The sequence below is a fragment of the Chlamydotis macqueenii genome, chromosome 2, assembly GCF_036417535.1.
Source record: "Chlamydotis macqueenii isolate bChlMac1 chromosome 2, bChlMac1.mat, whole genome shotgun sequence".
NCBI lineage: Eukaryota > Metazoa > Chordata > Aves > Otidiformes > Otididae > Chlamydotis > Chlamydotis macqueenii.
In genome coordinates this window covers 118581454-118609192 of record NC_141557.1, presented here as the reverse complement: position 1 = coordinate 118609192, position 27739 = coordinate 118581454, and the positions used below count along the sequence as shown (strand labels likewise).

The 27739-nt window shown below is 41.2% G+C and overlaps 1 protein-coding gene across 6 annotated transcripts in view; it reads right to left on the bottom strand.

The window, feature by feature from the left end:
- The window catches only part of DTNA (dystrobrevin alpha), a 234292-nt gene that overhangs the window by 37124 nt on the left and 169429 nt on the right, over positions 1-27739 (bottom strand). For 2 of the 6 annotated variants that reach the window (XM_086740776.1, XM_086740782.1), the window contains 9 exons: positions 27521-27606; positions 25412-25566; positions 19779-19884; positions 17177-17343; positions 14493-14617; positions 9539-9619; positions 7511-7600; positions 2104-2181; positions 1397-1489 (listed from right to left, as the gene is read on the bottom strand). In XM_086740776.1, the coding sequence (XP_086596902.1) occupies positions 1397-1489; positions 2104-2181; positions 7511-7600; positions 9539-9619; positions 14493-14617; positions 17177-17343; positions 19779-19884; positions 25412-25566; positions 27521-27606 (981 nt within the window). The remainder of the gene's footprint in view (positions 1-1396; positions 1490-2103; positions 2182-7510; positions 7601-9538; positions 9620-14492; positions 14618-17176; positions 17344-19778; positions 19885-25411; positions 25567-27520; positions 27607-27739) is intronic. The other 4 variants (XM_086740778.1, XM_086740780.1, XM_086740779.1 and 1 more) reach the window with 4 other exon arrangements.

Below are 27739 nucleotides of genomic sequence, written 5' to 3'. Positions count from 1 at the left end.
CTGTCAAACTAGTTGGAGTGACAGTGTACTCCTGTCCTCTTCAATTACGGGTGGCAATGACTGGTCTAAACACATGCCCCCAACAGCTTGTTTTCACAGCCATGGTGTAAATATTACTCAATAAGCCTGCTTTCTGGAAGTGCTGCTCCAGGAATTAAATTCCTCTTCAAAATGTTTTTGTTTTGAATAAATAGTTTTCATTTTCCTCACTAAAAACCAGTTTGCCTTTTTCCCCCCACTGGCACATTCCAGAGGGCTACAGAGTAGTGAAGCAGATCCAGAACAACGAAGGCAGACTTTGTTTTTCTATTGGGCATGGAAAATTATCCTTCTTTTCAATTGGAGATACACATAGAAGTGAATTTGGTAAGACTGCAGAGAATGATTGCATTCACCCGCCAAATGAAGTTGCTTATTGCCTTCTCTACATGTAAGAGTAAATATTCTTACTTTTCCTAACCTGGGAAATATTCTGCAATAGCAATACTGGAAACTGAAGGGTTCATTATGAGCAAAAGAAAGCTCATGAGCATAGTTTTGTTAGAAACACTGTACAGTTTTCTGTTCAGCACCACATTTTCTAGGGCCATATACGACACTGTTCACCACCTTGCTGGTACGGGGCTGCGAAGCCTAGAGTTTTGCTGTACTGGAAGAGAGGAGCCAGACACAGGGTTTCACCTCCCCGGAGTGGCCTGCTGTGCTGCCACCCTCTGCAAGGGCTAGGACAGCAGGTGGGTTTAATGGACAAAGCTCCATATTCACTCCAGCAGAAATAATGAACTATGTTCAAGACATCCCTTAAAAAACTGGTCATACTGGAGTCTGAATGAAAGATAAGGACAAATTTATACTTAAGATTCAAACAATGCAGAAATCGGGCAAATTTAAAAACAATGCCTGACATATGTAAAAACTGAAATTAACTCCTTCCTTCACCAGGCTAATAAGCAAACTCCTATTACTACTATTATCATTATTTACATACTATTCCTTACTTTCAAGGTAAGGTGAAGCTACAAATTATGTATCACATCAAAAATTATCATCTTGAAAACACGGAATTGTTAGTCATCATTGTATTTGTATGAAAATTTCTATACCATCACCAAGTCCAGCACTGACTAGAGCACAGTATCCTAAACCAATTTATATAGCCATTCTTAATGAAGCAATTATTTGCAATACCTTGCCACTTAACGTCACAAGAGAGAATAACAGCAATTGCCACAATCCACCAACTTTGGGAGGACATACCCCATATTCATACGCACTCCCTTTAGGTTAGTGCTCATAAAGAGCAGCTTCAGCACGCAGCCAGGAGGAAACAGTGAGAGCATGTGGCCGACCAACATCCCTTTCCTGGATTCCCCAAAGGTGCCAAACCTGCACTAACCGTGCGGGGTTGCTCTGCAGCATGTTGACATACAACCCGATGAGTACATGTTCATCGGCCAGCCTGTCTGCAACATCGAGGCTGTACTGTAACCTGGAATGGGGTTGGGGGGAGAGAGGGTGCGGTCCGGACAGACAGAGGGAAATAAACAGAGAAAGCAGGAGCAAGTGAGATTGTGAAATGGGAATTTAGGAACGAATACTGCAAGTGTTCTTAGGAAAAAAAATACCAAGTGCAGAAATTATTTTGTTATTATTGTAATGCGTTTGTTAAATATTTAATGGCTTAGGATGGTAGGGTCCCACTCGGTTACAGAGCCAGCCTCCGAAATCAGTGAGATGCCAGATTGGGCCAGGGACTGGAGCTGTACAGTACCATTTATTTCAAAATACAGCAGATTGTGAGGTCAGCACTGTTTGTTTTAATACTATGCATCGTATATATTCATTAAATACACGTTACACACATGATTAACATACTGAAATAACAAGTTAATTTGCTTGGAAGTGTCTGATCAAGACCTCACTCATCCAGCTGTAGATAAAAATATTTAAACATGCCCTACTTAGCTCACTGGGTTAATTTGTTATCATAATTTTATCAGGAAAGATGTTTATAGGATACATTAAAAGCCGGAGGAATAGAGGACAAGGTTTTGGTTTAGCTGTGTTAGTGCAAGCTATGAACATACTCTCTCTTTAACTTACCCTTTGCCTTTCAAGAAAGCTGGAGCAGCCCTAGCCAGCAGTTTGCTCTGCTCTACTTCAGTATTCGTGGAAGGAGAGCTAGTTAATAAGACAGGAAAACTAAGAAAAGGGTACACAGTGATGTCTGAAATTCATTACAGAACAGAGTTTGAAGAAACTCATTCAAGCGCCCTGGACTAATAAAAATAACAAGGGAAGCTTTAAAGAAATTTTAGAAAACTTCAGGAAATACAAAGTCAGGAATTCGAATTATCCCTCCTGTTCTCCAAAAGCAAACTATAAAGCCTTTAGTACATAAAACACAAACCAAATGTGCTTCTCTCGCAAATGGAGAGGTGAAGGCTTGTGTAGTTTTCAGGTGGAGTCTTGAGGCCAACTTAATATGAAATGCAGCTCTCAAGCTGGGAAAGCGTCACCATAACAGCTAAATCGCTTTTCTACACATTCATCATAAGATAGTTTCAATAATCTATGGAAATACACTTTATTTATATCCAGTGATGGAGGATACACCAATTTAACTTTCAGAAGTACTGTTCTTCTGACGATTTAGAAAAAGATATAGTTCACCAAACCCACTTTTTTTTTCCTAATTACAGTACTTAATAAATTGCAGTAACTGCATCTTTCTCAATGTTAAAATATCTATGTTAATAATTTCTTAAGGTAACACCAGCTCAAAATGGAGAGATTTAAATGCTGGCTTTTCTTTCATGCTGCAGCATTTTTCTTTAAAAAACAACAAAACAAAACAAAAATGTATTTTACTTTCCTCTTCTTAAAAATTATTCACCTTTTTTTTTTTTGTTTGGCTGCTGATACTGTAAATGTCTTTGATCAAAAGACCTGTGTGTGAGCATGCATGCACCTGTGCACCCAGGAAGGGGGGTGTGTGTGTACAGGCAGATGATGTTGCATAAACGTGATGCCTGACAAATCCGAGGAGATGTGTCTCTGAGGGACTGAAGACCAAAAACTTTAATAGGACAAAGAAGGAATTCAGTATGATGAGGTGCGTGCCATTCCCCTTCATTTAGGAGGTCGAGGCTGGCAGTGGGGTTCCGAAAAGGATGAAATCAAAGCGTGTCCTAAGAACCCAAGCCGTATTGACATATAATAAATCTGGAAGATAGCTGAATGAAATGCAGTACTGCACAGCAAGAAAAAATGCTTGCTCCACATTCCTGTGCCCATCAGCACACTATTTATGTGTGCTGCACTTCCACAGAAGCAATATCCACACAGATAAACATGCTCCATGCCATCTAGAAGGATACATATTTCACTGTGGATTTTTCCCAGTTACAGAAGTAAAATGCATTCAAGGGGTGCAGGGTGTGCCGTATCAGCCAAAAATGCAGTGTTCAGTTCTTAAGTAAAGATAAATATGTTGCCACAACGGGAGACCAAAGACCCCAGGGCAGATTGTGTGCTTTGCTTTCTAATAGAGCAGTGTGATGTCCCCTCTACCAGCCAGAAGTTCTCCTCTCCTACGCTCCAGAAGCAACAGCTAGGGTGGAGGGACAGGCAAGCAAACTTTACTCATTGAGCAACTGATATCATGCCTATCGATATCCATTTCCTTCTTAGCTGATCAAGCAAACGTATATCTTCCAACCTCTTCTTATGAGTTATGTTTTTGAAGCTTTTCTGATGTTTGGGTGTCTCCCCTGGACTCTCTCATCCTGGTTAGCATATTTGTCCCCGTGCTGTTGCCCTGCACTGGGTACAAACCTCCAGGGAGTCTCCTCCTCCAGGGAATGAGTTTTAATGGCTTTCCACATGATGTCCCGGGGTCAGATGCAATCTAACAATCGTATTGCTGACTTCAATTAGTTTGTGGTTCACTGCAACTGCTAGGTCCTCTGTTAAAATATTTCTGTCCACCCAATCATGCTCCATCTTTTATTTGATTATTTGCTTCCTTGCTACAGCACTTCTCACTTATAATTACCGAGTTTCTTCTAAATGATTTCAGATAATTTGGACATCAATTACTACCATTGCAACTGAGCTAATTTTTTAATTTAGAAACTGCTCTCCAAGCGCTCCTTCCCATGACTATTTCAACCTTTGTACCATCTACAAATTGCACATGCTCACTCTATTGCTCCGACTAGGTAATTACAAGAAATAGCGCCTAGTGTCTGACTTAGGATAGCCTTCAAGAATCCCAGCTGATATGTCCTTCTATAATGACAGCAAACTTTGGAAAATGTAATTACTGATTTTCAATGTTGCTCTTATACTAATTTCCCCTAGTCCATATTTCCTTTGGGTACTCCTGTGTCATCTGGGACTATGTCAAAAGTCCTTTTAAGGTCAATCTGTATTATACCTGCTGCTTCTTTTCTACTCACTGGACCAGTTATCCTGTCAATGAAATAAATTAGTTTGCTTTGATGTAATTTGTTCTTGACAAATCCATGCTGGCTATTTCTCATTGGTTTATTATCCTCCACGTGCTTAGTAATTATTTAATAACTTCAGTATCTTTGGATATGAAAGTTAGGCTGTCTCTCGTATAATCCCTTCGATCTTTGTCCCTGTTTCTGCCGTCAACCTTCCTTCATTTGGAAGGGCTGATATTTGTCCTTCTTGTTCTTCCACATCTTCCTACATCCTCCACATATTCCTCAATACAGCTAACACTTCAGAGATTCTTTTGGCCACAGTAGGTTTCTCTGGGTTCTACCAACTGGAACACATATTTTAAAGATATATTCCTGTTAAAATGAAACACTTCGTAAGACACCAAAGAATGCTTCCCCATCCAAATGAAGAGACAAGACCTCCAACTCTGAGCAGATGTCTACAAAGATGTAGGCTTAACAATATTGGTGTAAATATTACACCCTCTTAAAAGCCTACCTGGCTACTAAACAATCAGACATATAAACCTTTCCTTGAGCAGGTAGAATATTGCTGATGAAATAAGGAGGATTCTCATCTTGTTCTGAAAACAATGTATGAAGACAACACACAGTTTATGTCTACCACACTCCTGAGAAAGAGAAACGTGGACAGCAGCAGCAACCAGTATGTTTTGCTCCAAAGTTAGCTCTTGTCCAGAAATCTGGCCTAAGCTCTCGCTACGGCCAGGTACAATATCAAATTCTTCTTAGCTTTTATGTGGAGTTCAAAAAAGGCACCAGTTACTCTGACTCACTATTAAATAAGACTCAATTTCTCCCTGGCTATGGGCATTTGACCTCATAGTGCGTCTTTCTATCTACCACAGAATCGCCAAGTAATTTCAAGTTCATCAGAATGTGCTGCATCACTCCATCTATTCCAGTTTATTACTCCTTTAGAAGAACGAAATGTATTAGCTGTGAGGGGTAGCTGAGAAAAAGGCAAGGAAAAAAAGTTCTATTTAAACTTATCCCACCTTAGCCCTTAAATTCGATAGGTTAAAGATGACACTTATTAAGAAAGAGAAAGAAATTGTACCCATTTCTATGGTAGCTATGTGCTTTAAGGCAGCACCGACAGACTGCAGCTGGGGAACAAAAGAATCTGAATAAGAAAAAAAAAACATTAATGCAGGGTATAGAGTTATTCCTCTTGACTGAACAGAAGTTTCTATAATGCTCAGTTTACCTGTTTTGACATAACATGCCCAATTCATTGGGTTTGCACGGGTGCTACCTACTCTGCAGCAATATTCCCATGTTCTGCCGCCCTCTACGTAATTGGAGATTACCAAAATAAATGCAAGATTAAAATCTCAAACTAAGTAAAGCAAGTACAGAAATTTTAAAGGGATTTTGATTTTGAAGTGGCTTGAAGAAACTAAGAAGCACCTCAGGGTAAGGCTGAATCCAGTCTCCTTTGAGCTTTGGAATAATTGTGTACCCACCCAAAATTGTTGCTTCAGATGTAATTAAACTGCAAAGAACATACAAATTTCAATCTCCTTTCAGCTGTTCCCCACAATTTGTCATTGTATCTACTAGTTACCAAAGATCTTTTCTCTAATAAGATTCTTCCTCTTCCCAGTTCATTTCCCTTTTTCAGACATGAATCCAGAAATGAAGAAGATATTGTGCTGAACGTACGAGATCATATCCATTTCCAGCAGCAGAATGAGTCAGTGTGCTGAATTCAGCATTTCCTACTAGAGGGAGAAGTGGTTGCGAATGGTAATGTTCTTATGAGAACACAACTAGCTGAAATAAATACCCTGGGAATGCTACAAATGACAATCTGTGCCAATTCTACTTTGAATAAACATTCTAATTACATAAAAACTTTCTTTAAAGCTACCTGAAACCTCTGGACTGGATTGCAACACAAATTAAAGTAACCATAAGTTGTCTGCTGTAAAAACACAGCCAGCGGAGCTTTTAGCTTTGATTACATTCAGCTAGAAATTTTACCCTGAGTTTGTACACTTTTTATTATAATAAGAATCACAGAGCATTTAATATAAAATCAGCATAATTGCAAACAGAGCTGTCAAAGTCTGTTTCTCTGATGTATGAGAGGATGAGCTTTCACTAATGAGGCTTGATTTTCCCAGGTCAATAATAATAGTAAAACCTAAAAGAATGAATGAAGATACTGTTATTAGTCTAATACAGATTGAAGAATTTGGCATTTTGCAGGAAAGTACCTTGGTCTCAGTACTTCCTTACTGAATTATAGCTAATGCTCATGGATTAATCAAAAAGAAAAAAAGAAAGGTCATTACTCTCCACAGTAACAAAAAAATGTTCTTATCCACTGCACACTTCTTTTATGCAGAATGAAATAGGGTCTTCCTTTAGGGCACTAACATGAGAGGGAATGCTGGAAACAGGGCGCAGCAAGCAGAGGCATCAGTCCAAATCCAACGCTCACTAAGTAAAAGGGGAGTCTTCATTAGCTTCAGCAGGATTTAGATCCGCTTTTGCTGTGGCCATTTTTGAAAGCAAAGCAAAGGGGTCTGGGGAAGGATACTGGCAAGCAGCAGTAACTGCAGAATGGTAACCACCAGCAGCGAGAGCCATGGAAGAGGAGGCTGGCTGTGAGAGCTGGAGTCGCTTCCAGGCTCCCTTGTGAGCCTCTTTCATTCCTTGGTCAAGAACGCATCAGGCAAATCACACACTCATGACGAAACCATAAAGGTGTAGTTTGTCCAGTTTTCAAAAACAACGTTTCCAACTTCTGCTAGATAGATTAATATTAATCCTACGTGAAAGGGTAAAATGGAAAGATTTGTGCTGTTCAGAAGCAAGAGAAGTAGGCAAAGCCCACAGCCAGCAGGAAGTCTATTCAAAAGACTAATTAGAGCCACAGAAACCCTCTAGCCCCCCAGAGCCTTCCTTAAAGAACATCTTTAGTAGTTTAGCAGAATTGCTAATAATTTAGTGCATGAGCTACAGAACTACGGCGATTAGTGGGTTAGTGCTTTCATACTGACCGTGAATTGTTGTGAAGCTGATTTACATACAGCTTTATAAGAGAATGCTCATCAGCCACAGGACTGGCTGCATTTATACCCCCAAGTAACCTGAATGATTCAAACAATGAAACCTTGTTAATACCCCCAAAAGCATACACAGAGAGCAGTGAGTTCAGAGTGGGTTTGTGACAATAAATGCAATTTCCAAACATTTAAAAAGGATACTGACTTGACAGCTTGTAGGGTGCTTTTTCTTTTGAATAAAAGGATGTGAATTAAATTTATAAGAGATGAAAAGAAAAATAATGAGAATAAGCTGTCAAACATTAAAAATTCTGCTGCATCAATGAAATAGAAGTTACAAAACTTTTAATATACAAGCAGTATAATTGCTTTACATATCAGGGTACTGTTAACTTTAAAAAAGCCAGAACTGACTGCTGCATCATGGAAATTATTTGCTGTATAAGGACATCATACTATCCACTTTTAAGGAAGTCTGGGTACCTATGGTTGGGGGGAGGTTTATTGCACCCTGCCTTCAGGGGATTCTCCATCAAGTAGTTCTTTTCTAGGAGAAAAGGAATTCTAATGGCTCAGGAATCATGTATGTTTAATTCTGATAGTTAAAGGCAGTCAGTTGAATTACTAAAGAACAGAAATGTAAAATAATCAGGAATTTTCTATGTCTAAAGAAAAACAAGCAACAGAGTAGATACTGCTGCAGTATCTACAGTATCTATCTGCAGTAGATTACTACTGCAGGCCTCTGGCCTACATAGCAAAGCATATTTTTGCTGAACAAGCACAGGGACTTCTTGGGGATAAACAGAAGCAATAGCTACACTCTTAAAGAGCACTGCTCTTAATGACCTGTCCTGGAGAGGCCAGAAATAGATTATCCTGTCTTGCCCTGGCACATAAAATCCTATATACTCCAACAACAGAAACAAATTGGCATTTGCAGTCTCACTGTCTGTATAGGCAGTAGATCTGGTCTTGGCGGCTGCTTTGGGACTGGCTTTCAAAAAGCATCTTAGTCACATCCAGCAGCTACTTGCACAAAGACAACACTAACAGCTTACAGCATATAGCTCTTGGTAATAAAGTTCATAAATCAAAGTAGTAATAAACCTTCTTTACTCTGACATTGCAGTGTGGTACACTGCTGGTTTGGTTTTGGTGCTAAAAAACGTAGGCATGCATAGCCAGAGGTTGTGCTTTGTTATTTGGGAACGCTGAAGCACTGACATGTACAGCAGGAACCAAGCAATAAAATGCACCCAAGGAAGACATATCACTTGCCTTCCCATATACAGCAGGAAGTTATTTTTTCTGCCACCTTCTCACCTATGTGCATTGGTAGGCTTACACAGATTGGGTGAAACTGCTAGCAAATGTTACACACATATTTTGGCCATATGAGCCAAAATATTGAGCCAAAATATACACACTCAGCTGCAAGCACCTTTTCTTTGGGATTAATGTTTCTGACCACTCTTCTGTTTGCTTGCTGAATGGTCACCACATGCCAAGACTACTGCTTCTCTCTTGTAGCCTTTAACGAAAATCTGAATGGTTTAACAGGAGTAGGGACGTCTTGCAATATCTTGCACGTATGAACACATTTTCTCTTTGTGCATATCTTGCAGTACCATGGAGGCATTCCCAGTAGGCAACAGCATGTCCCAGTTTCTATTCCCACAGTGCTGCTATAAAATGCCTTCTCACCAACAGCCCATTTTCAGCCCCTTTGTAAGGGTGCCTAGGTTGCATGTGAGCACATTTAGTGGGATGTAATGGTTCAAATGAGAACTGAAATTCTGTGCCCTGCTGTGAGGAGTCTGGGGTGCCCTAATGCCAGCTCTCCATCTAGATATCTTGGTATCAGTCCAAATTAACCAAGGCATTTTCTGCTCATTTAATGAGCTGTTAATTTTATTGTCATTTTGGGTGTGTTTTTTTTTTTTCCTGAGGGGGAATTGAAAATTGAAACCTCCATCACCCTCACATAGCAGTTTAACTTAAATTAGAGTAAGAACTCACCTTCTATTTGCAAAAGGACTTCCTGAGGGAACAGAGTGGGAGAAGAGCGTGTCGTTCATGCTGGTTACAGGTCGGGGGGGCCTAGAAGAAGGCAAAATATCCAGTTGTATTAATTTTGCACAAAAGAAAACTCATCAGTAACAGTATTTACAGAGAATTAAATGAGCTTCTTGTCTAAAGTAACATTAGTACTGGAATCTTCTGCTTTAAGTAGCAATAGTTCCAAATTAAAGATGCTGTGTTTTTAAGCAGAAGTTGATAAAACGCACTGTTACTTAGGCCTGGAAAGAAATAATGCTTTTGTGTGTGCTGAGGTGAGCTTGAAGCAACTCACTTGATTTATTTTTTTCCTGCTTTGGCAAAACACCCACTCTGCCATTTTTCCTTTCCAGAGCCTGTAGCCCACAGTGCAGTCACTGCTTCCAACCAGCCAGGCTGAGCACTGGGAGCAGGTTCGCTGTGGCAGCATGGAGGTCTGCAGGGGGTGACTGTCAACATCGTTTCAGGAGGTTATCCCTGGCACTGAGGTCCATGCTACCATATCCACATAGTGACCACAGTATACCCACAGCCCTCAGAGTCCCATAAAATACATGTAGTACTAAACTGGCTAACTGCAAAGCTTTTCAACTGGTTTATCAAGCCCTCAAATAAAAAATTAAAATAAGTATTTAGTTTAAGAGGATCCATGAATAACGATAGTTTTATTATTACATTCTTTATTTCCTGCTCTTACTAAAAAGGAAATGAGACGGAATATTTCCTCTGCTTTCTTTTATTGTCTACTCTTAAAAGCTATTTTCTGCATGATTTTTTCTTCTGTATCCATTAAGGAGAAATTTCCCCTTCTTAATGGACTTCTTATGCAACACTAGGCAAAAGATATAGACACTCTGGAAAAACTAAAAAATATGTTATTAAAATCACAGGGTTTTCAATCAGATACGAGCAGAACCTGAAGCCATATGTAATTCAGACCTCAGATTGCCTGGATTTCAAGTTGGTTAATATTCCCTTTAAGCTCTGTAGAAGATCTGTCTTGCTTTCTGAACCCTGCAAATGTGCAAATCAAAATGTAGTAGCCATCTGCAAAATATTCACTGGGCTACAATTGTGCAAGACAACCGGTCATCTAAACCACCTAAGAAATTAGGAAAGCCAGTTCTGCAGAGAAGTGAACTATACTGTATGTTTTCTCTCTTTGTAACTGTTAGAAAACAAGCATAAATGCGGTCTTTGACAAGTCCAAATGGCTTTCTCAGAATGAAAACATCACACTCATTTTAAGAAGTTTAAAATTGTGAATAGAAAGATGCATGATGTGGCATGTTATTTATTTATTTATATGAAAATATAGTTTTAGCCTAACCCTGCATCTGCAGACCCACATGAAAAACTCCAGTTCTGGTCAGTCATGAATTTGAGAACTGGCACTTTGAGCTCTATATGCTTATGGAAAAGTGTTTAATGTTATTTTTCATGGACTCCATCAGAGCTAGGAGGAGCTCGGATGAGGCCATGATCAGAGCCAATCTGCTGGAAAGGTCACTGTGGTATGAGTCTTGAAATACAGAGATTTGAAAATAAACTTCGAGAGAATACTTAGAAACTCATTTTATATAATGGGTAAGCAATAGGTATTTTGTTGCCCGGGAACTGTAAACTGGTAGTTGATGTAGGAGAAATAGTTCACACAAACTGCATGTTACTACTGCATTTTCCCTTTTCTCAATGCAATCACTGGCCAGTGAACACATTCAAAAACTAATTGGGCACAGGCCAGGGTTTCTGAAAGATGGGACCAACTCTGGGCTGTAGAGCCCTAAACAGCAGAGGAGAAGGGAGGAGAGGCTGATTCCCAGCACTGTTGCAGGGAACTAGGCAGGAGGAATGCTCCCTTGGCAGAGCTTGGGCCCTGCTTTGCCTTGTACCAAATCTACCCAATCTACTTCCCCCGACTGAGTAGGAAGTGGGTACGTGGCACCCATGGACTTCAGCAGATCACCACACCACCACACTTCAGTTAATGGGTTAATGTCTTCTCTAAGCTTTATCTCAAAATAGAAGTGGAAAGGAAACCCCCCAAAGAGCTCTTCCCTTCCACTCTCACTGTATTCAAAGACAATTATTTATTTTGTTCTAGACTGATAAAAAGTTAAGGATTGGTAATAAGGAGATTATAGCATTTTTTCCAAGCTTCTTCCTCTAGTAAATGTACTAAAGAAGAAAAATACTCACCAAGTATCTCTTTTGCAGCCAAAATGAAATGGAAAAGAGACCATTAATTAAATTGTCAGTTTAACAAGTGTGTGGTCTAAGTAGTGCATTGGACATGCTCCATTCTTATGACCCTGATTCTGCAAAAAACATGAGAGCCTCTACGCATTAAAGGTCATTGATCTGTTTACATATGCAGAGTTACTCCAAGGCTTTGCTCAGGTTTTGTGATTAGCATTGGTTTGTCCATTCTTATATGAAGAAAACTATATTAAACTAATCTGAGCTCTCCCAAGGCAAGTTTCTTAAAGGCTGATGTCCACCATCGCGTTCCTCAAGTTCAGCTTGAATATCAATGGATGTTCAAACATACATATACACTTGTGTGATGCGATAAAACAAGAACAGTGGACTTATATTTAAAGCAAAGGAAAACTCAGCTATTGACTCTAAATGTGTACTTTTGGAGGTTCTTTCTAAACTTCTGGAAGCAATTAAGCTTTCTGATCAAAGTGAGCTGATGATAATAAATCAGCTTTCGTCAAGGAGGGAGAAAACAATACTACTGAAATAGTCATGGCATAAGACATACCCACAGTAATAAGCCAAATTAAATAAGAGGAATTTTCCAAAGTGCTCCATGCTCATCTAACCTTTACCCATTGATGTCAAAAGTAATAGTCCCACAGGCTTAGACGGAAACAAGTCAGGTCAGCACAGAATGCATTTGAAAAATCCCTCCATGTTGCACTGGCCACGGCATTTGTCATCTCTGCAGTCTGGTGTTTCTTTTTTGTTGCCAATCTTATGTACAGAAAGGAAAAATGACTCCTCCATCAGTGGGAGGAATTCCTCCATCAGGTTAACGACACCTTGATAATTACTTCTCTACATGGGCTTTAGATGTGTTTCATGTTTAACTGAAAATTTTGTGTGGCACCAGTAAAACAAAAAACTCATGCAGTCTTTCTGCCTGGTACCACTCCAAGGTGGAAGAATGATGAAAAGGAAAGGCTGTATAGTAATGCAGAAAGTACTTGTCCCCATTTAAGCAGGAAGCTAAGAAAAGGATACTGTTTTGTTGCCAAAATTCTTCCATTTAATGCACATATAAAAGCCTTTTTGCCTGGATTCCTGCCCAGAGCTGTTTCTTTCAACTTCCATTATGTTTAAAAATAAAAATCACATCAGCAAGAAGACATTCTCAATGAGGTACTGTAGCATATCTCTCCCCTCAGTTAATTTATTTGAATTATGCTGTAGATCATGCTACCTCCACAACTTACAGGTTATCATTACAGTCAATATATACTGCCAAGTTATATTGCCTTCAATCTATGAATAAAGAGAAACTCTATCATAAAACAAAAGAGATGGTGGTTTGTTCTTACATCCAATCACTGTAAATTATGTCTATATAGTCAGGAAGAAGGGAAGGTGTTAATTTCACAGCAAAGACTTGGAACAGATCCTAACCAATTATGGTACCTTCCCCTTGCCTTGCCTAAATGCATTTAATCTATTCACAGTAGCCCAGTTTTCACTACCCGTTATCTTCTGACATACCCCTCGGCCTTGGAGGGCCTCCAGCCACCAGGGAACAGAGGCTTCTCTTTCAGTTTCATGCTCTCTGTCTCTTTCCATTTCTCTTAAGGATGGGGAAAATCTGCCCTGTGAAATGATCACTGACTCACTAGCAGAGCCAGGCTTTTATACCACGCACAGCAGTGGGGTAGCTCAGCACATCCATATCCGGATTACATCTTCCAAAGAACAACATCCTCCCATTATTCCTCCATTAAGAGGTGCATGGGTTTTAGCTGATGGTTGAGTGTAACTGCAATTTGGCACTACGATTCTGTCAGAGGCATCTCATGTCTGAAGAGCAGAGCACTCTTTCACACCTTGAAAAAGTTCTGCTGTAACCATATGAGGAACACCATCAGTACGATTTATCCTTAAAATGTCGGGTAGGTCAGGTGAACTTTCCACACATCAGCCAGCCCACAATAGCTGGTGTGCACTTGTCCTTAAAGATGCTACACACAAACATTCAGTACTGACAAAAGCAAGTATGCATAATAATTACAGACTGGAATAGTTCCAGTAGCAGTAACACAGGTACGCAGAATGCAAGTAGAAATTTAATGGCTGCTGCCTGAAATGCTTCAGTCAGAGCCCTTGGGAAGGTGGTTAAGAAAAATTTTCTTAGGATATATATCAGAATAAGAGGAATACTTTAAAGACAGTATTTTTGGAATACTGTCTTCAGGGCTGAGTGAAGCTGAGACTCCACTAAAGTCTGTGAGAACTCTGACACTGATTTCCACAAAATTGGTAGGGCTTCACTTTTTTCTGGTGCCTCGTGTCAACACATACGTGGGAAACACTGAAGTTGAGAGTCTCTAGATGACAAAACTAACGTTCTCAGCGTGAATGCATCCCAAAGTGCTGAAACTCTATGAAATTGCATGGATGTCTCGAGAAGGATGAGGACATACCAACATTGTGCCCCAGCATTTGGTTGTATCTACATATCCTACTGACTTTTCAAGTGAAGACACACCAGAATAACATTTTTATACTAAATATCTCTCTCAGTGAATTTGCACTTGTGATACATTGGGGTTGATACATCACAGCTGTCTCCCGTTTTGTTCAGAGCTACAGTATCTACACTCAATGTAAGCAACTCCTACAACAAAGCTTACTTTCTCTACAGCACACAGATACTTACACAATATGAGCCAGGTTTAGAGGTTTTTCAGGCTGGTCAGGGAACATTGGGTGCAAAGGTTCACGGCTGGAAGCACAGCTTAAAGACTTGCTAAGTGCATTAGTTAGCTTCTTAGCAGGTGATTTCTGGGAGGAACAAGGAAGGTAGAGGTAATCTGGACAAGTAAGGTGCATACTGTTTCTGCTATAGGAAGCACAAACCAACAGGAAGCTCTATAGCTTACACACGTATGGACTGACATGCCCCTTGCCCCCCTCCCACCCCAAGAGTCTGGTAAGGCAAAGACCACTCAATTTGGAGGAAAGATTACTCTTAGCTTCAGAGGCCTTTTGAGTAGGGGGTTTATCTATATGGACAGACGCAGTTGCCAAGGCTTCTTTGCAACGCTGCACGCAGGTAGCATCGAATGAAGGGCAGCACAAAGTTAGTGTCGCCTGAACTGGAGCTGGCTCGTACCTCACCAGCTTGGAGTGCAAGCAGAACAAATCTGTGTATGTCGGTCCACACAGATACACCATACGGGACACCATTTCCTTCCTAGTTGTGGGCCAGGCACCAGGCTGCTATATTCTTTCTCCTCACTAGTATTTCCCTTCTCAGCTCCAGTACCCTGTACTGTTTAGTTGCTGTTATTAAGTTCCTCTTCCACTTCCCATGGCAGCTGCAGCTCCTGTTGCACCAGGTAATGAGAAATTTCAGACACACATGCATGGCAGGAATTACCCCATCACGGCAACAGTGCACTGGAAGGAGCCGACATACTGTCACTGTCACCAAAAGATGGGGAGCCTCTGTGCGAGCATGCTTTTCACCTCAAAATTCTATCAGTGCGTCTAAAAAAACCCCCAGTATTTTAGAATCATAGAATCATTAGGGTTGCAAGGGACCTTTAAAGGTCATCTAGTCCAACTCCCCTGCAAGGAGCAGGGACATCTCCAACCAGATCAGGTTGCTCAGAGCCTCATCCAACCTGGCCTTGAATGTTTCCAGGAATGGGGGGCTTTCTAGTTTTGTTTGGACACTCTTTGCAGTTGGAACACCTTGCTAAGGAAGGGCTCGGAGATCTAGAGGGTCTTTCAGGCTGTGCGAGAGCTTCTCAGGGAATCCAACCCACCTCTCTGTGACTCAGCTTCTCTGCCAGTAAAACAGGGGTAGTAATCCTTACACTGTCTCCTCCCTGCAAAACACAGCTCTACACGCTGAAATCTAACAATGTTTTTGGAACTTATCAGGAGTGATATTGTACCATGTGCACACACATCAAGATAATAGTGAAATATTTCTATTACAGAATTCCAACCTAAATATGTAAAATTCAGCCTTTCTCTCTTTCATTATAAGCATGATTTCGCTCTGAATTCAGATCAGTTAAGTTCTGCTGCACCCAGGAACATGTTTCATCTGCATGTGGAGCTCAATACAGATGCATTATGGAGAATAAACCTGGTTTGAACAATGCTAATGAACACTACAGAAAGGCAATTGCAAGCTTGAAGCAAAACATTTGTTTCTGACAAGGAAACATTTTAAACCACTAGGCATGTAGTCACGTTTTGTCTTCTGCTGAGCAGAAATCTTTAAGTTTTCAAATTACTTCCTACCTATAATTACAGCTCCCTAGCTACAGGAAAAAATTATTTTATAGCACAAATTGCTATTAGGAACGGAGTCAGAGCTATGTAGGGGGCACTCTCCTATTCAGAGACTAAACTCAAGCCATTCCCTGTCTATGCAACAAGCAGCAATTAGGACCCACAAAAACAATTAGAGACCGAGATCTGCTGGGAGGCATCAAAGGGCCCTGTGACTGGCATACAGAGCAAACCACGTTTAACCCTTGCCTGCTCCATCAACAGAAAAACAGGTATTTTAGAAGTGTTAAGCTTCAGAAATTTCTTTAAAAAATACAAAGTGCTATACAAACATGAGCAATCGCTACATTCATATTTTTAAAAATAATAATATGCTTTTGTAATATTTGAGATTAGTTATGATTTTTCTGTTGGTATCTGAATTTGAACCCTGAAGGATGGGCATGCTCCATGACCAAGGGCTTCTGCTGGGGCTTTGCTCCAGTTCATGCAGAGCTTAGCCCCGTACAGAAGGTTAATGTAGCTGCCGATACCTTTCAGCTTAGAAAAAGCATTGAATTATTTTGTTTAACAACAAAAAGACTGAAGTGTGTTTTTCTCTATCGTAAACACTACTGTGGATCTAAGCTTGTGACCACGCTCAAATCTACAGTGCCAGGACTATCCCAAATGCTACACATATGCTGCAGCCACTCGACTGAAAATATTGATGAATGAGCATTAAGGATTCACCATTTCATTTACATGTAGCCAAACAGAGCAAGCCAACGACGATTTTACCGTGAGTCTTGTGGGAACGGGAGAAGCTACTGTGCGCCTGGTGCCCTGCTGCCAGCCCCTCCTGCACTGCCCTCCCCATGCCACGCACTATCACAGGTGCCCCAGATCCTCACCCAGAAAAAAACATTCCCACCTCCACGCTCTCCTGACAGCTCCCAAGGCTGAAGCCTCCCTGATGGGGTCACGGATCCAAACCGCCAGCCCAGCTCCCGGCCTCACCCGTGCCGGATGGCTGCCCGGAGCCACAGCCGGGGGCTTCTCTGTCGGCTGGAGGGCAAAGCAGTTTGCAGCGAGGCGCGAGCCTTCCCTTACCCATGACGTGTACTCTTTCATTTGGTGCTGGTTGCTGTGGGAACCGCTGGCATGGCCCCTCCAGAAGCAGTCCTGACAGAGCTGGTAATTGTGACACTGCTGGCAGCGGTAGCGAAACCCCATCATGCTCTCGCTGTGGCAGTAGGAACACTCGACGGGGTGGAAGACTGCGCAGGAGACAGAAACGCCAAGCTGTAAACCAAAGCAGGGAAAGCCCCAGCAAAAGTTTACAGACAAAGCCCCAAACTGAAGAGCAAATGTCTTCTTTGTTTCTAGTAATCTGTAGTGTCAGATGCTGCCCACACCTTTGATCCGTGAAACTCTAAGTAGCCACCCAGCCACCTACGCTGAGCCATGGGCAACGCTTCCTGCGCTGGGCCCCAGACCCTTCATCACTTCTGAGCCGATGCCTGCATCTCCTGCTCGCAGCAGTGAAAAATGTGTTCAGCGTCTAACAGAATACATGATAGAGGAAATTCACACGTGGGAAAATCTACTGCACCCTTCAGCTGTTTCACTGGAGGAAGCTGAATGTTTTGCTGTGAGAAGCTGAAGCGACGTGCCTCAGAGGAAAAGTCAAATTCAGCTGTCTCATTACTGTAAGCACAAAAATGTACTTAGGCATGTTGTTGTCTCTTAATTACTGCTGTTGCATCTGTACAAGCGACATCACTTAGGTACCTATATATGGAGTTGAACACTTAGCTTTGGATGCGCAGATTTGGAAAGCTGGCCATTGTGTGGTCTTGTTCTCTGTTCTACTCAGAAGCAGAAAGTAACAAGGATTCAAGTCATTGAGCATGCTAAGGCAGCAGTTACATCGTTTTGAAGCCCCTTCCTGGCAATAGTGCTATTTCTGTTCCTCTCTCCTCACTACAGCACGTATCCAGTTTACCACGGGCTACTGAACATCTCCTTGCTCTCAGACACCTTCTGCCCTTCTGTCATAAGGTTCAGTCTGGGAGGATTTGGATCAGTGCTGAGTGCGTCACGGTTTTAATCCTTGCCAGAATTTAGCAGGAGGAAGACTTGTTGCTCTAGGCTGGGAAACAGCATGAAGGTGGTAAGGGATGGATGACAAAAGCTTGAGGAAGGTGGGGTAGACAGATGGGAACATCACCTTACCCACTTTGGTGCCTTTCAGTCGAAAAGGGATTTATTTAGTACAAGAACACGTACAACTTCCTCCTTCTCCTTTTATCCCTAAAAAAATGGCTGCACACCTTCCCTTCCACCAGCTTAATTTTCTTGTTGGAAATATGGTATATATGCTTTTATTGCCCAACAGGGTGAGTATATGTGATCTTTTCTTCCTCTTGCCCACTCCCACCTCTTTTTCCCTGCAACATCCCAAAGCTTCAGTTATGCTTCAAGGCAGTAACAACATAGGAATATTCAACAAGCTCCTTACACAACAACCTCTGAGGCAACATACTGGGCTGGAAAATTGTTTACAAGAAATCTATTTATCTTGCTAAATTAATATTTGATTTTTTAATATAAACTTTCTCCCTTTAAAATCTTCATTTTTCTAGATTTAAAGTGCTGGAATAATGACTGTTAGCATCATCATGTCCTCATGATCATGTACAAGAAATGCCACATCAGGAACAAGTGCACCCAGATAGACAAGACAGTAAAAAGACATTTCTTGTCTCAGAGGATTTTTCTATTTAATATTGGCAGTGCTGGTCCTTCTGGGCAGCAGAAGCTGGCTGCACTGGAGCTGGAGAGCAGCTCCAGAACTTCACGAGGAACTGTACAGCGTTTGTGGGCTACCATTTGGATGAAATGCACAGGCTTTCTAGCTCTGCCTCTGCACTTTCAGTGTGGCAGCATCATCTACAGAAACAGTGTACGAAGGTTTTGGCTGGGGGACTACATCTGTGAGTCTGTGAACTTTTCCCGGAATGCTCAAGAAGTTGGAAGACTGAGGAAGATGTTACTGTCCAGAGCCAGGCAACAAGCACTGTGCAATAATCAAATGAGCTCATCTTTATGGTCGCTTCCTGTCTTAAAATTTGTGACGTAGTAATTTTGGCGAAAGACAACCCTTGAGAAGAAAGAGGCACCTCACATTTAAATTCTCATCTTCCACGCAAGCAAAGGATAAGGATGAATCTGGAACTTCCTTTTCAAAGTATACTGTCTGGCAGTGTAAGCTTAGGAGATCCTTGATAAGTACCTTTTTGCTGGTATCTTGCACTGCACCGGACATCTCCTGCCAAGAATACTGCACGAACGGAAACTGCCAGGCTGGTCCTCCTCTGCTGCCATATGTCATAGCCAAAAAAGTTGTGGCCTTAATAGTTTACCAAATTTAAGTGTCTGAATGGATCAAGTCCTATCACTCTTCGCTTATTTAGAGCACAGGAGGAGAGGACATGATCAGGATAATTTCCTGAGCATACCAGAAATTAAGCCATGTTCTTGGCCAAATGACCGGAAGGATTCTTTAAATATTTTACAAGTGACTGCAAAAATAGCACATGGAGTCAGTGAACTCAGCACAGTAGATTCTACAAAACCATCCAGGGAGTGAGAAAATCATCACACAAAAGTTTACTCTTGTAACTCTTTTTTGGTAGCAGCTTTTACTTACCATTTTCAACATTTGCCAGTCGATGCAGAAGTGGCAACCACACTAGACACTGTGGCGGGGGATCAGACATGAGGGTATCCAAGAAGGTGTTTAATGTGACTTTCTTCTGCTCAAACAAACAGGCACAAAGAATCAGTAATCAGACATATCAAAATGATTTTATCTTGTCCTTACAGAAACACTTGGGAACAAGTTTCAGACACTGTTTACCGGTAGCCTTGGTTTACTAAAAAGAACAAGTGATACTAACAAAGATTTTGCGGAGTATTTTTAGTAGTTACAATGTATAGTACTGATGTCTAGTAGTCCTTTTCACAAGGCTGGCTTGGAGAAACCTACTTCCTATTCAATTCAAGACTCTTGTCTCAAGTCATTGCCTGAAGATGCTTTGTGAATAAGGTTGGCATTCAACTCTTCATGTTCTCATGTGTTTTGAGTACCCTATAATGAGTACAAGTGCATGGAGGGTATCACTATGTATCACCAATTTTCACATGAAAAATCACTGCAGAGAATGGTACTCCAACTCCAAGAAAATGAACAAAAATGATGATAAGGGAGTATAATTTCAAAACAAATATAGGGTAAGGACAGACCATCACAGGCAACTGTGTTATTGTAATTTAAGAAACTATGCTTGTCCGTTGAGTGACGGCAACTAGTTATGGGTGAGTTCTGATTGTGTTTGCATACACTCAGGGACCGCAACTCTTCCTAAACTCTCTGCACTGTAAGCACTTAAAGATCTATGCCCCTTTATCCTTCAGAGAGATTTAAACTCTATAAATACCCCTGTTGATTTTATAAATGTAATCTTGGGCCTTAAGCTCCCTGGGTGTCTGGATAAAGTGTTCTGGTTTTGTTAGTGAGGGGGGGCCTAAGGTGGTAGCTTCTGCAGGAAACTGCTAGAAGTCGCTCCCCTTTGTTCAGTGGCCTCGGCTGGGCCTAGGGCGGACCCGCTGCTGGCCAAGGCCGAGCCGATTGGTAGCAGAATGTCCCGTGATAACGCCTCTGCGATAACGTATTTAAGTAGGGGAAAACAGGAAAAAGAGGAGGAGAAGATGTGAAGCAGCTGAGCGGGGGGCAGAGAGGGGGAGGCGCGAGCCTCATGGGCCTTGCAGGCCTCACCCTCTGGCCTCCCGCCGGGCAGCCAACTGGGCCCAACTCGGCCCAGCCTGGCTGCAAGAAGTGGAGAGGAGATGAGAAGTGAATAAGATGTAAAAAGGATCCTGAGAGGCGTCTGCCAGCCTGTTGTGAGGAACGGCTGCAGACGCCAAGGTCAGTGAAGAAGGAGGGGGAGGAGTAATACGGCTTCTGGCCAAGATTCCTCTGCAACTCGTGGTGAAGACCATGGTGGAGCGGGTTGTCCCCCTGCAGCCCATGGAGGTCCACGGAGGGGCAGAGATCCACCTGCAGCCCGTGGAGGACCCCACGCCGGAGCAGGTGGAGGCCTGAAGGAGGCTGTGGCCCGTGGAGGGCCCGCTGGGACAGCTGTTCTAGAGGGACTGCACCCCGTGGAAGAGATGACCCACGCCGGAGCAGTTTCACGAAGGACTGTGGCCCGTGGGAGGGACCCCACGTTGGAGCAGAGGAGGAATGCAAGGAGTTCTTCCCCCGACGATGATACAGCGGCGTAAAAACAACGCGTGATGAACTGACCGCGACCCCCATTCCCTTTCCCCCCCCCCGTGCCGCTCAGGAGGGGAAGGTAGTAGAGATAATGTTAAGCCCGGGAAGAGGGAGGGGTGGGGGGAGGTTATCTTGTTCCCTGTCTCATTCTCCTGCTAATTTTAGAAATAAATGAATAGTTTTCCCCAAGTCGAGTCTGTTTTGCCCGTGACGGTAACTTTAAGGATTTCTCCCCGTCCTTATCTCAAACCTTGAGCCGTTTTTCTTATATCATCTCCCCCTATTCTCTCGGAGGGTGGGGGGAGCGAGAGAGAGACTGCGTAGTCTGGTCCCGATCGGGGCTGAACTACGACAATAAAGTAACCACAAATCTTAGTTCATTTGTTTTTTCAGACCTATAGGTGATATTTCGGCCTGAGATATCACTACTACAAATACCTGCTCTTTGCTATGTAGTATATTGGCTACATACTACTGGGTGGGCAAGGACAGAGAGTCCTTAAGAAATCAGCAACTGAGTCTTCCTTCAAAATAAAATTAAGATGCACAAATACTGAGCCCTGTTGAGAATGTGTGCAGATATAATTTATAGACATACATATTTAAGTAGCATCTTAATATCTAAGGGGATTGCTAAGTTTTCATATCTGATTGCATAAGCTACTGCTTTAACTTGCTAAAGAACTGTGGTTACCCCATGAGGAAGCAAGACAGCAGTGATGGAGTGATGTGCATCATCTCCATGTGTTGTGGACTACTTCTAAGAGCTGAGATTTCCAGATGGAGTGTTTGTGCTGCATTTATATACAACTGCCACCAGATGTAAAGAAAATAATTATTTCTCTTATACACTGAGAGATCAATGGAGAATATCTCACTCTGTAACAGTCTCAGGGCTGACATATTGCAAGATACTGGGAAATACATAAAGGTATTTGCCACTAAGAGAAGAGAAAATACTTCAGGCTAGCTGTGAAAATGGTCTTGATTCTTTAATGGACTGAAATAGCCACAATACGAGCTCTAAATCTCACTGAAATACTATCTTTTCTCACAATACCTGCAGTATCAAAGTGCAATCAAACAGCTACCACCTGCTTGTTGCATGAATGATCTTCCCAGCCATGGAGAGTGGAAAACCACTTCCCAAATAGGCATCCTATGCTATAAGCACCAGCTGACAGAAAAGGATCTTTCTTTTGGAGATCTGTTGCGGATGTTTGGCATGGCTTTACTGGCCAATGCTGCCAGCAAATGTCTGTGCTGTCTGCAGCAGAACTAAGAACAGGAGAAGAAAGTGCAGAACTAAGTTCAGGAAAAGAAGGGTCCTCCAGTGGCCCATACTGCAGAACTGAGTAGCCGTAAGCCTTCCCTCTGCTCTTCAAGGCAGACAAGTTGGCAGCAAACACACAACCGGTCTAAATATGCAGCTAGATGGAGAGACAAGAACAGCTCTTCCACGATTGCATAGGCTTTTGAATGCAGCTATAATTTAAAACCTGATTTGCACCAAAAAAAAAGCAACTTAGCTTCACTGACAGCTTTATGGCCCAGCTCCTCTAGTGGTCATGGATTTTACAGATTAGAGAGAGCAGTGTCCCCTAAAAGGACACCAGCAGAGCAATTTCCATACATTTTAAAAGACATATGTTCCTCCTGCAGTTTTTTTTCAGCTGTTCAGAAAGTTGAAACTGAAAGCTGTTTTCTAAATATACACTACATGCAGATGGAGTCTAGGCTTGTGGAATAACACTTAGTCAAGTGCTAAGAAAATGAAGTTAGTGTCTACCTTTTTCATTTGGGATTATAAAAGAGAAATAAAAAAGTGGTTTTTTATAATAATAACAACACTTTTAAATACAAACACAGTATAACATCACTTCAATACTACCTATGGGGGAAAGCAGTAGTGATAAAATTCCTTTCTGAGCCACAGATTTGTATTCAAGTCACTCGCTCCGGCATTTCTGTTCCATAAATGTGCTGATGAGGAAACACTGTTGTTTCTATTTTGAATGGCCATTCAATCTAGCAGTGGTTCACAGAGAGAGGAAAGTACACGGTTTGATCAAGTAAACCAGTACAATGGGGAATAACAAAACACTTCTGCAACAGGAAAAATCCTTCCAGATACAAACTGAAATAGATTTGACACCGTGAGCAGAAGATCATTCCCAGAATTTTTTCTTTCCCTGAAATCAAGGAATCTATGTATCAGGGAGCTGGAATTCTTCTGGTAAGCAAAAGTGATCCATCCTGAGAACAACAGAGAAAGTGCCAATCTTATCCCAAGGTAGCAACTTTTGATAAAGCGCAATATGAGAGGGTTGAAAGAATGACCTGTGGTGTAATTAAGACTGTAAATGTCATTTATCAGTGTCATAGGGATATGTTGTTCTGAGTCTGATTTCAAAACCCTGTTTCATCCCTAGTGAGGACGTAATGAGAATTACATAAAGTGAATTTAAGTGAAATATTAGACTAGATTTACAAGAGCACTTGGCTGTCTACAGAAGCAAAACAGCAGCTTTATATATCTGCTGTGTCCCTACATCAGTCAGAGACCTAACTCTCATTAGCTTTAAGAGACTGTGAACTAAACCATCTAATGCCTGTTTGGAGACTTCGTTTCTTAAGGTACCTTAGTACACTTGGTCCATTTATTTGGATGCAATGTCAATGAAAGTGCCATTTCTGATGGCTCCTTAGAGAGAAAATGAGGCCTGAATGACATTTTTTCAAGAAAAGAAACCGCTTTTTTTCATCTTTAATAATAAATAACATGTCCAACATGCAAAGCTTGAATGCCCTGTTGCCATGCACGAGCACTCTTTCATCATTTTAACACAAAACTACCAAAAAGACTTCACTACGTAAATTCTTCAACTTAAGATGAAGTACTGTCTTAAGTCTCCCTCTGTGAAACAAGATTAGTTTCATGTATGCAAACATTACCATTTACAATTTTTTGGGATATGATTCAGTAAATGAATTTCAACAATGCCTCTCCGTTGACTGGAGTGCCTATTGATTAGTGATGAAACTGAGGGAAAACAAAAATTGAGACTCTATTTTGCATGAAAATGACACTATTCCTGCTCCATTCAACTTATTTGTGTAACAGCATTCTATTAGCAAATGGAAGGATAAAGAGAAGGAAAATACCACTCTATTTCTAACATTTTCCCAGTTTCAGCATCTTCCCTGACTTTATATTATGGAATCATAGAGTGTGATGTGTGGCAAGAGCCAGAGGAATTCTCTCTTTCTCCATTGGAGAAGTGGACAACCAGACCCAATTATGGGATCTTCTGAAGTGTTAGGTATTAGCTGCAGCCAAAATACTCTATTCAGTGCACCTACAGAGTCTGGTGAGTTGTGGAAAAATCTCGTATTTTCTTCAGGATAAACTCATTGCTTTCCTGATCCTATCTAATTGATATTATCTGTAAGAGACTAGGGATTTTCTAATACCTACTGACTTCCATTTTCAATAAAGGTTTAAGACAATTTTCTACTCACTTGTAAACTTCTTGTGCATGCACAACTGTCACTTGAAAAACATGTAGTTTGATTTTTTGGTGAGAGCTAAGCTTTGTATGGAGAAATTGAAGTCTCACATTTGCTTGTAGCAACAACTAACCGCAGAGGACTGCACATCTTGGGGTATTTATATCACCTAAATGCATCTAACTTAGCTGCTTAAATTAGGAAGTTAGTTTCGTCAGGCTCTCTAATTTAAGAACATGTAAGGTAAGGTCCTGCTCTGAATCACTTTTCAACTAAGCCTCTCTCTCCTCCCTGGTTATATGGAGAACCTGTAGAGACTAGCTTCCTATTGAAGGCACCAAACCTACGTGCCGGAAATTAGCAAAGTGGACTTCCCCTCTCAGCCATGCATTTCCTGGGCGAATATGCACATATGTGTAAGACAGGAAGAAACTCTCAATCTGCTCAGAGGTGTGATTGGGATCCTGTGACTAGGATGCTCACTGTTCATTTACCTGTTGCGAGAAACAGGATTTTGCTGATTGCTCAGTATAACCAAATGAAGGCCCTTCGAAAACAGCCGTGGGCAGCTTGAGAACCTCCCGTAGAAACATGTCGTATCTGCCATAAACCATCACTCCACTGGAGTCAGAGATCATTGAGAAAATATCTGAGGGGGGAAAAGACAAGAAAAGGACACAGCAACTTCAGTGAGAGCTCTAGATTTGCTCTGAATTCAGTATAATCTGATTAGAACACGAAATGCTAAATAACATGTTCTGCTTATGGAAACTTCCACTATTACTGCATCTTTAATTATAACCTCTCTCAACAGAAAACAAAGAGACTTATTTACATATTAAAAAGTAGCCAATTTTGATATTAAAATATTCCTATTTTTTTTTTAAATTGTGTGGGGTAATTTTTTTAAGCAAAATCTGATGAGGACAGGCTGAGAGAGTTGGGGCTGTTCAGCCTGGAGAAGAGGAGGCTCCGGGGAGACCTTATAGCGGTCTTCCAGTACCTAAAGGGGGCCTACAAGAAAGATGGGGAGAAACGCTTAAGCAGAGCCTTTTGTAATAGGACAAGGCATAATGGATTTCAAATAGAAGGAAGTAGATTCAGACTGGACATAAGGAAAAAATGTTTTACAATGAGGGTGGTGGAACACTGGAACAGGTTGCCCAGAGAGGTGGTGGATGCCCCATCCCTGGAAACATTCAAGGCCAGGTTGGATGGGGCTTTGAGCAACCTGATCTGGTTGGAGATGTCCCTGCTCCTTGCAGGGGGTTGGACTAGGTGACCTTTAAAGGTCTCTTCCATTCTATGATTCTACGCATGGCATGAGGCAGTCAGATAAGAAAGATCTAATTTCACAAGATAGATAACATCAGCTTTTTGCCTACTGCCAGCGTACTATATCAAATCTAAATTTTGACAATGAGTTCATTAAGTCAATTATCGTTTTGGACACACAAAGCACTGAAGGTCTTTCAAACACTGAAGGTCTTTCACTCTTCTCCATTTATTTTTTATTTGTTCATGTATAAATATATTGCAGTTTTACTATTGCAGAGATGCCTGTTTCTCAGCCTTTACTTTTACCCTTGATTAAAATTATCCTAAGCTTAGCAAAGGATCATAGACTAAGGAACATTCATATTTTTTCAGGCTGTCATGTCAGCTGTTTCATTCCCAGGAACCTGGAAGGGAAATTCTGACAACAGGACCCTGGGACTGCTGACTGGAAAAATCAGCATTGTACTCCAGCCTTCTGCTGAATGGACCCTGCTACTATTCTTAAAGTAGCCTAGGGAACAAACACTGCTCAATTTATAACAGTGTTCAATTTATAATTTAAGTTCAGTCTGTATCTGAGTTTCTACATAGAAATAAAATATTAAAAAATGGCACCAAATTTGAAAGACTAAATTAGCACCTGGGATTTCTACTTGTCTACTCTAATCAACAACAATTTGTAAACTGAATTTTCTTTAGCTGTGGTAGAAGGCTTAGAGAAAAATGAAGATTGACATTAATCCTTTGGTCAAAAAGTCTGGAAAATGGTGTTCTGGACTTGAGCTACAGACATCATGGCACCAAACAGAATGTCTTTCATTGCAGCTACAAGTAAACTATGTCTTGGATACTGGGGAACTGGGAATAAATCCTGTGAAATAAGAATCCGTTCTCCAATACAGATAGAATCATTATGTGCCCTATGGGAAGAAATATAAATAGTGCATAAATATATTGTACTTATAAGTGTGAAATTAGAGACAAGTTATGTTAAAAAGTCTGAGGAAATTGCTAAATGATGCTTTGTGATATTGACCATTTGAGGCACTTACCTGTACTCTGAATTCAACAATTCCAAAGAAAAAAAAATTTAAAATCCACCAATCAGAACATCAATACACGCAATTTGTCTTCAAAAATATGAAGTCCGTTGTGAAGTTCAGTCAAACGTTTAGCGGGATTTACTTGGAGATGTATATAGTGCAAATCCCAAACCCAGCCATGAAACAGTATCTTGCCCTAGTTCCCTCTATTCCTACTTGTACTGTTATCTCTCCAAGTACAACAATGATAAACAGGTAAAAAAAACCACCCAAAAGACTTACATCTTAATTTGTCCATGATCTTTCCTCCACAAAGAGTCGCCAAGGCCATTTTGACAGCAAAAACAGAAATTTTACCATGTCCTTCCCTGTTCAAAAGTAGAAAGTAGCCATATTTTACAATATGGACCTTTTTCCATTTAAAATGTGTATCATTAACACGACATATTGTAATGTACACTATACGTGGATTCACATACAAAGAAATACGACCTTTAAAAT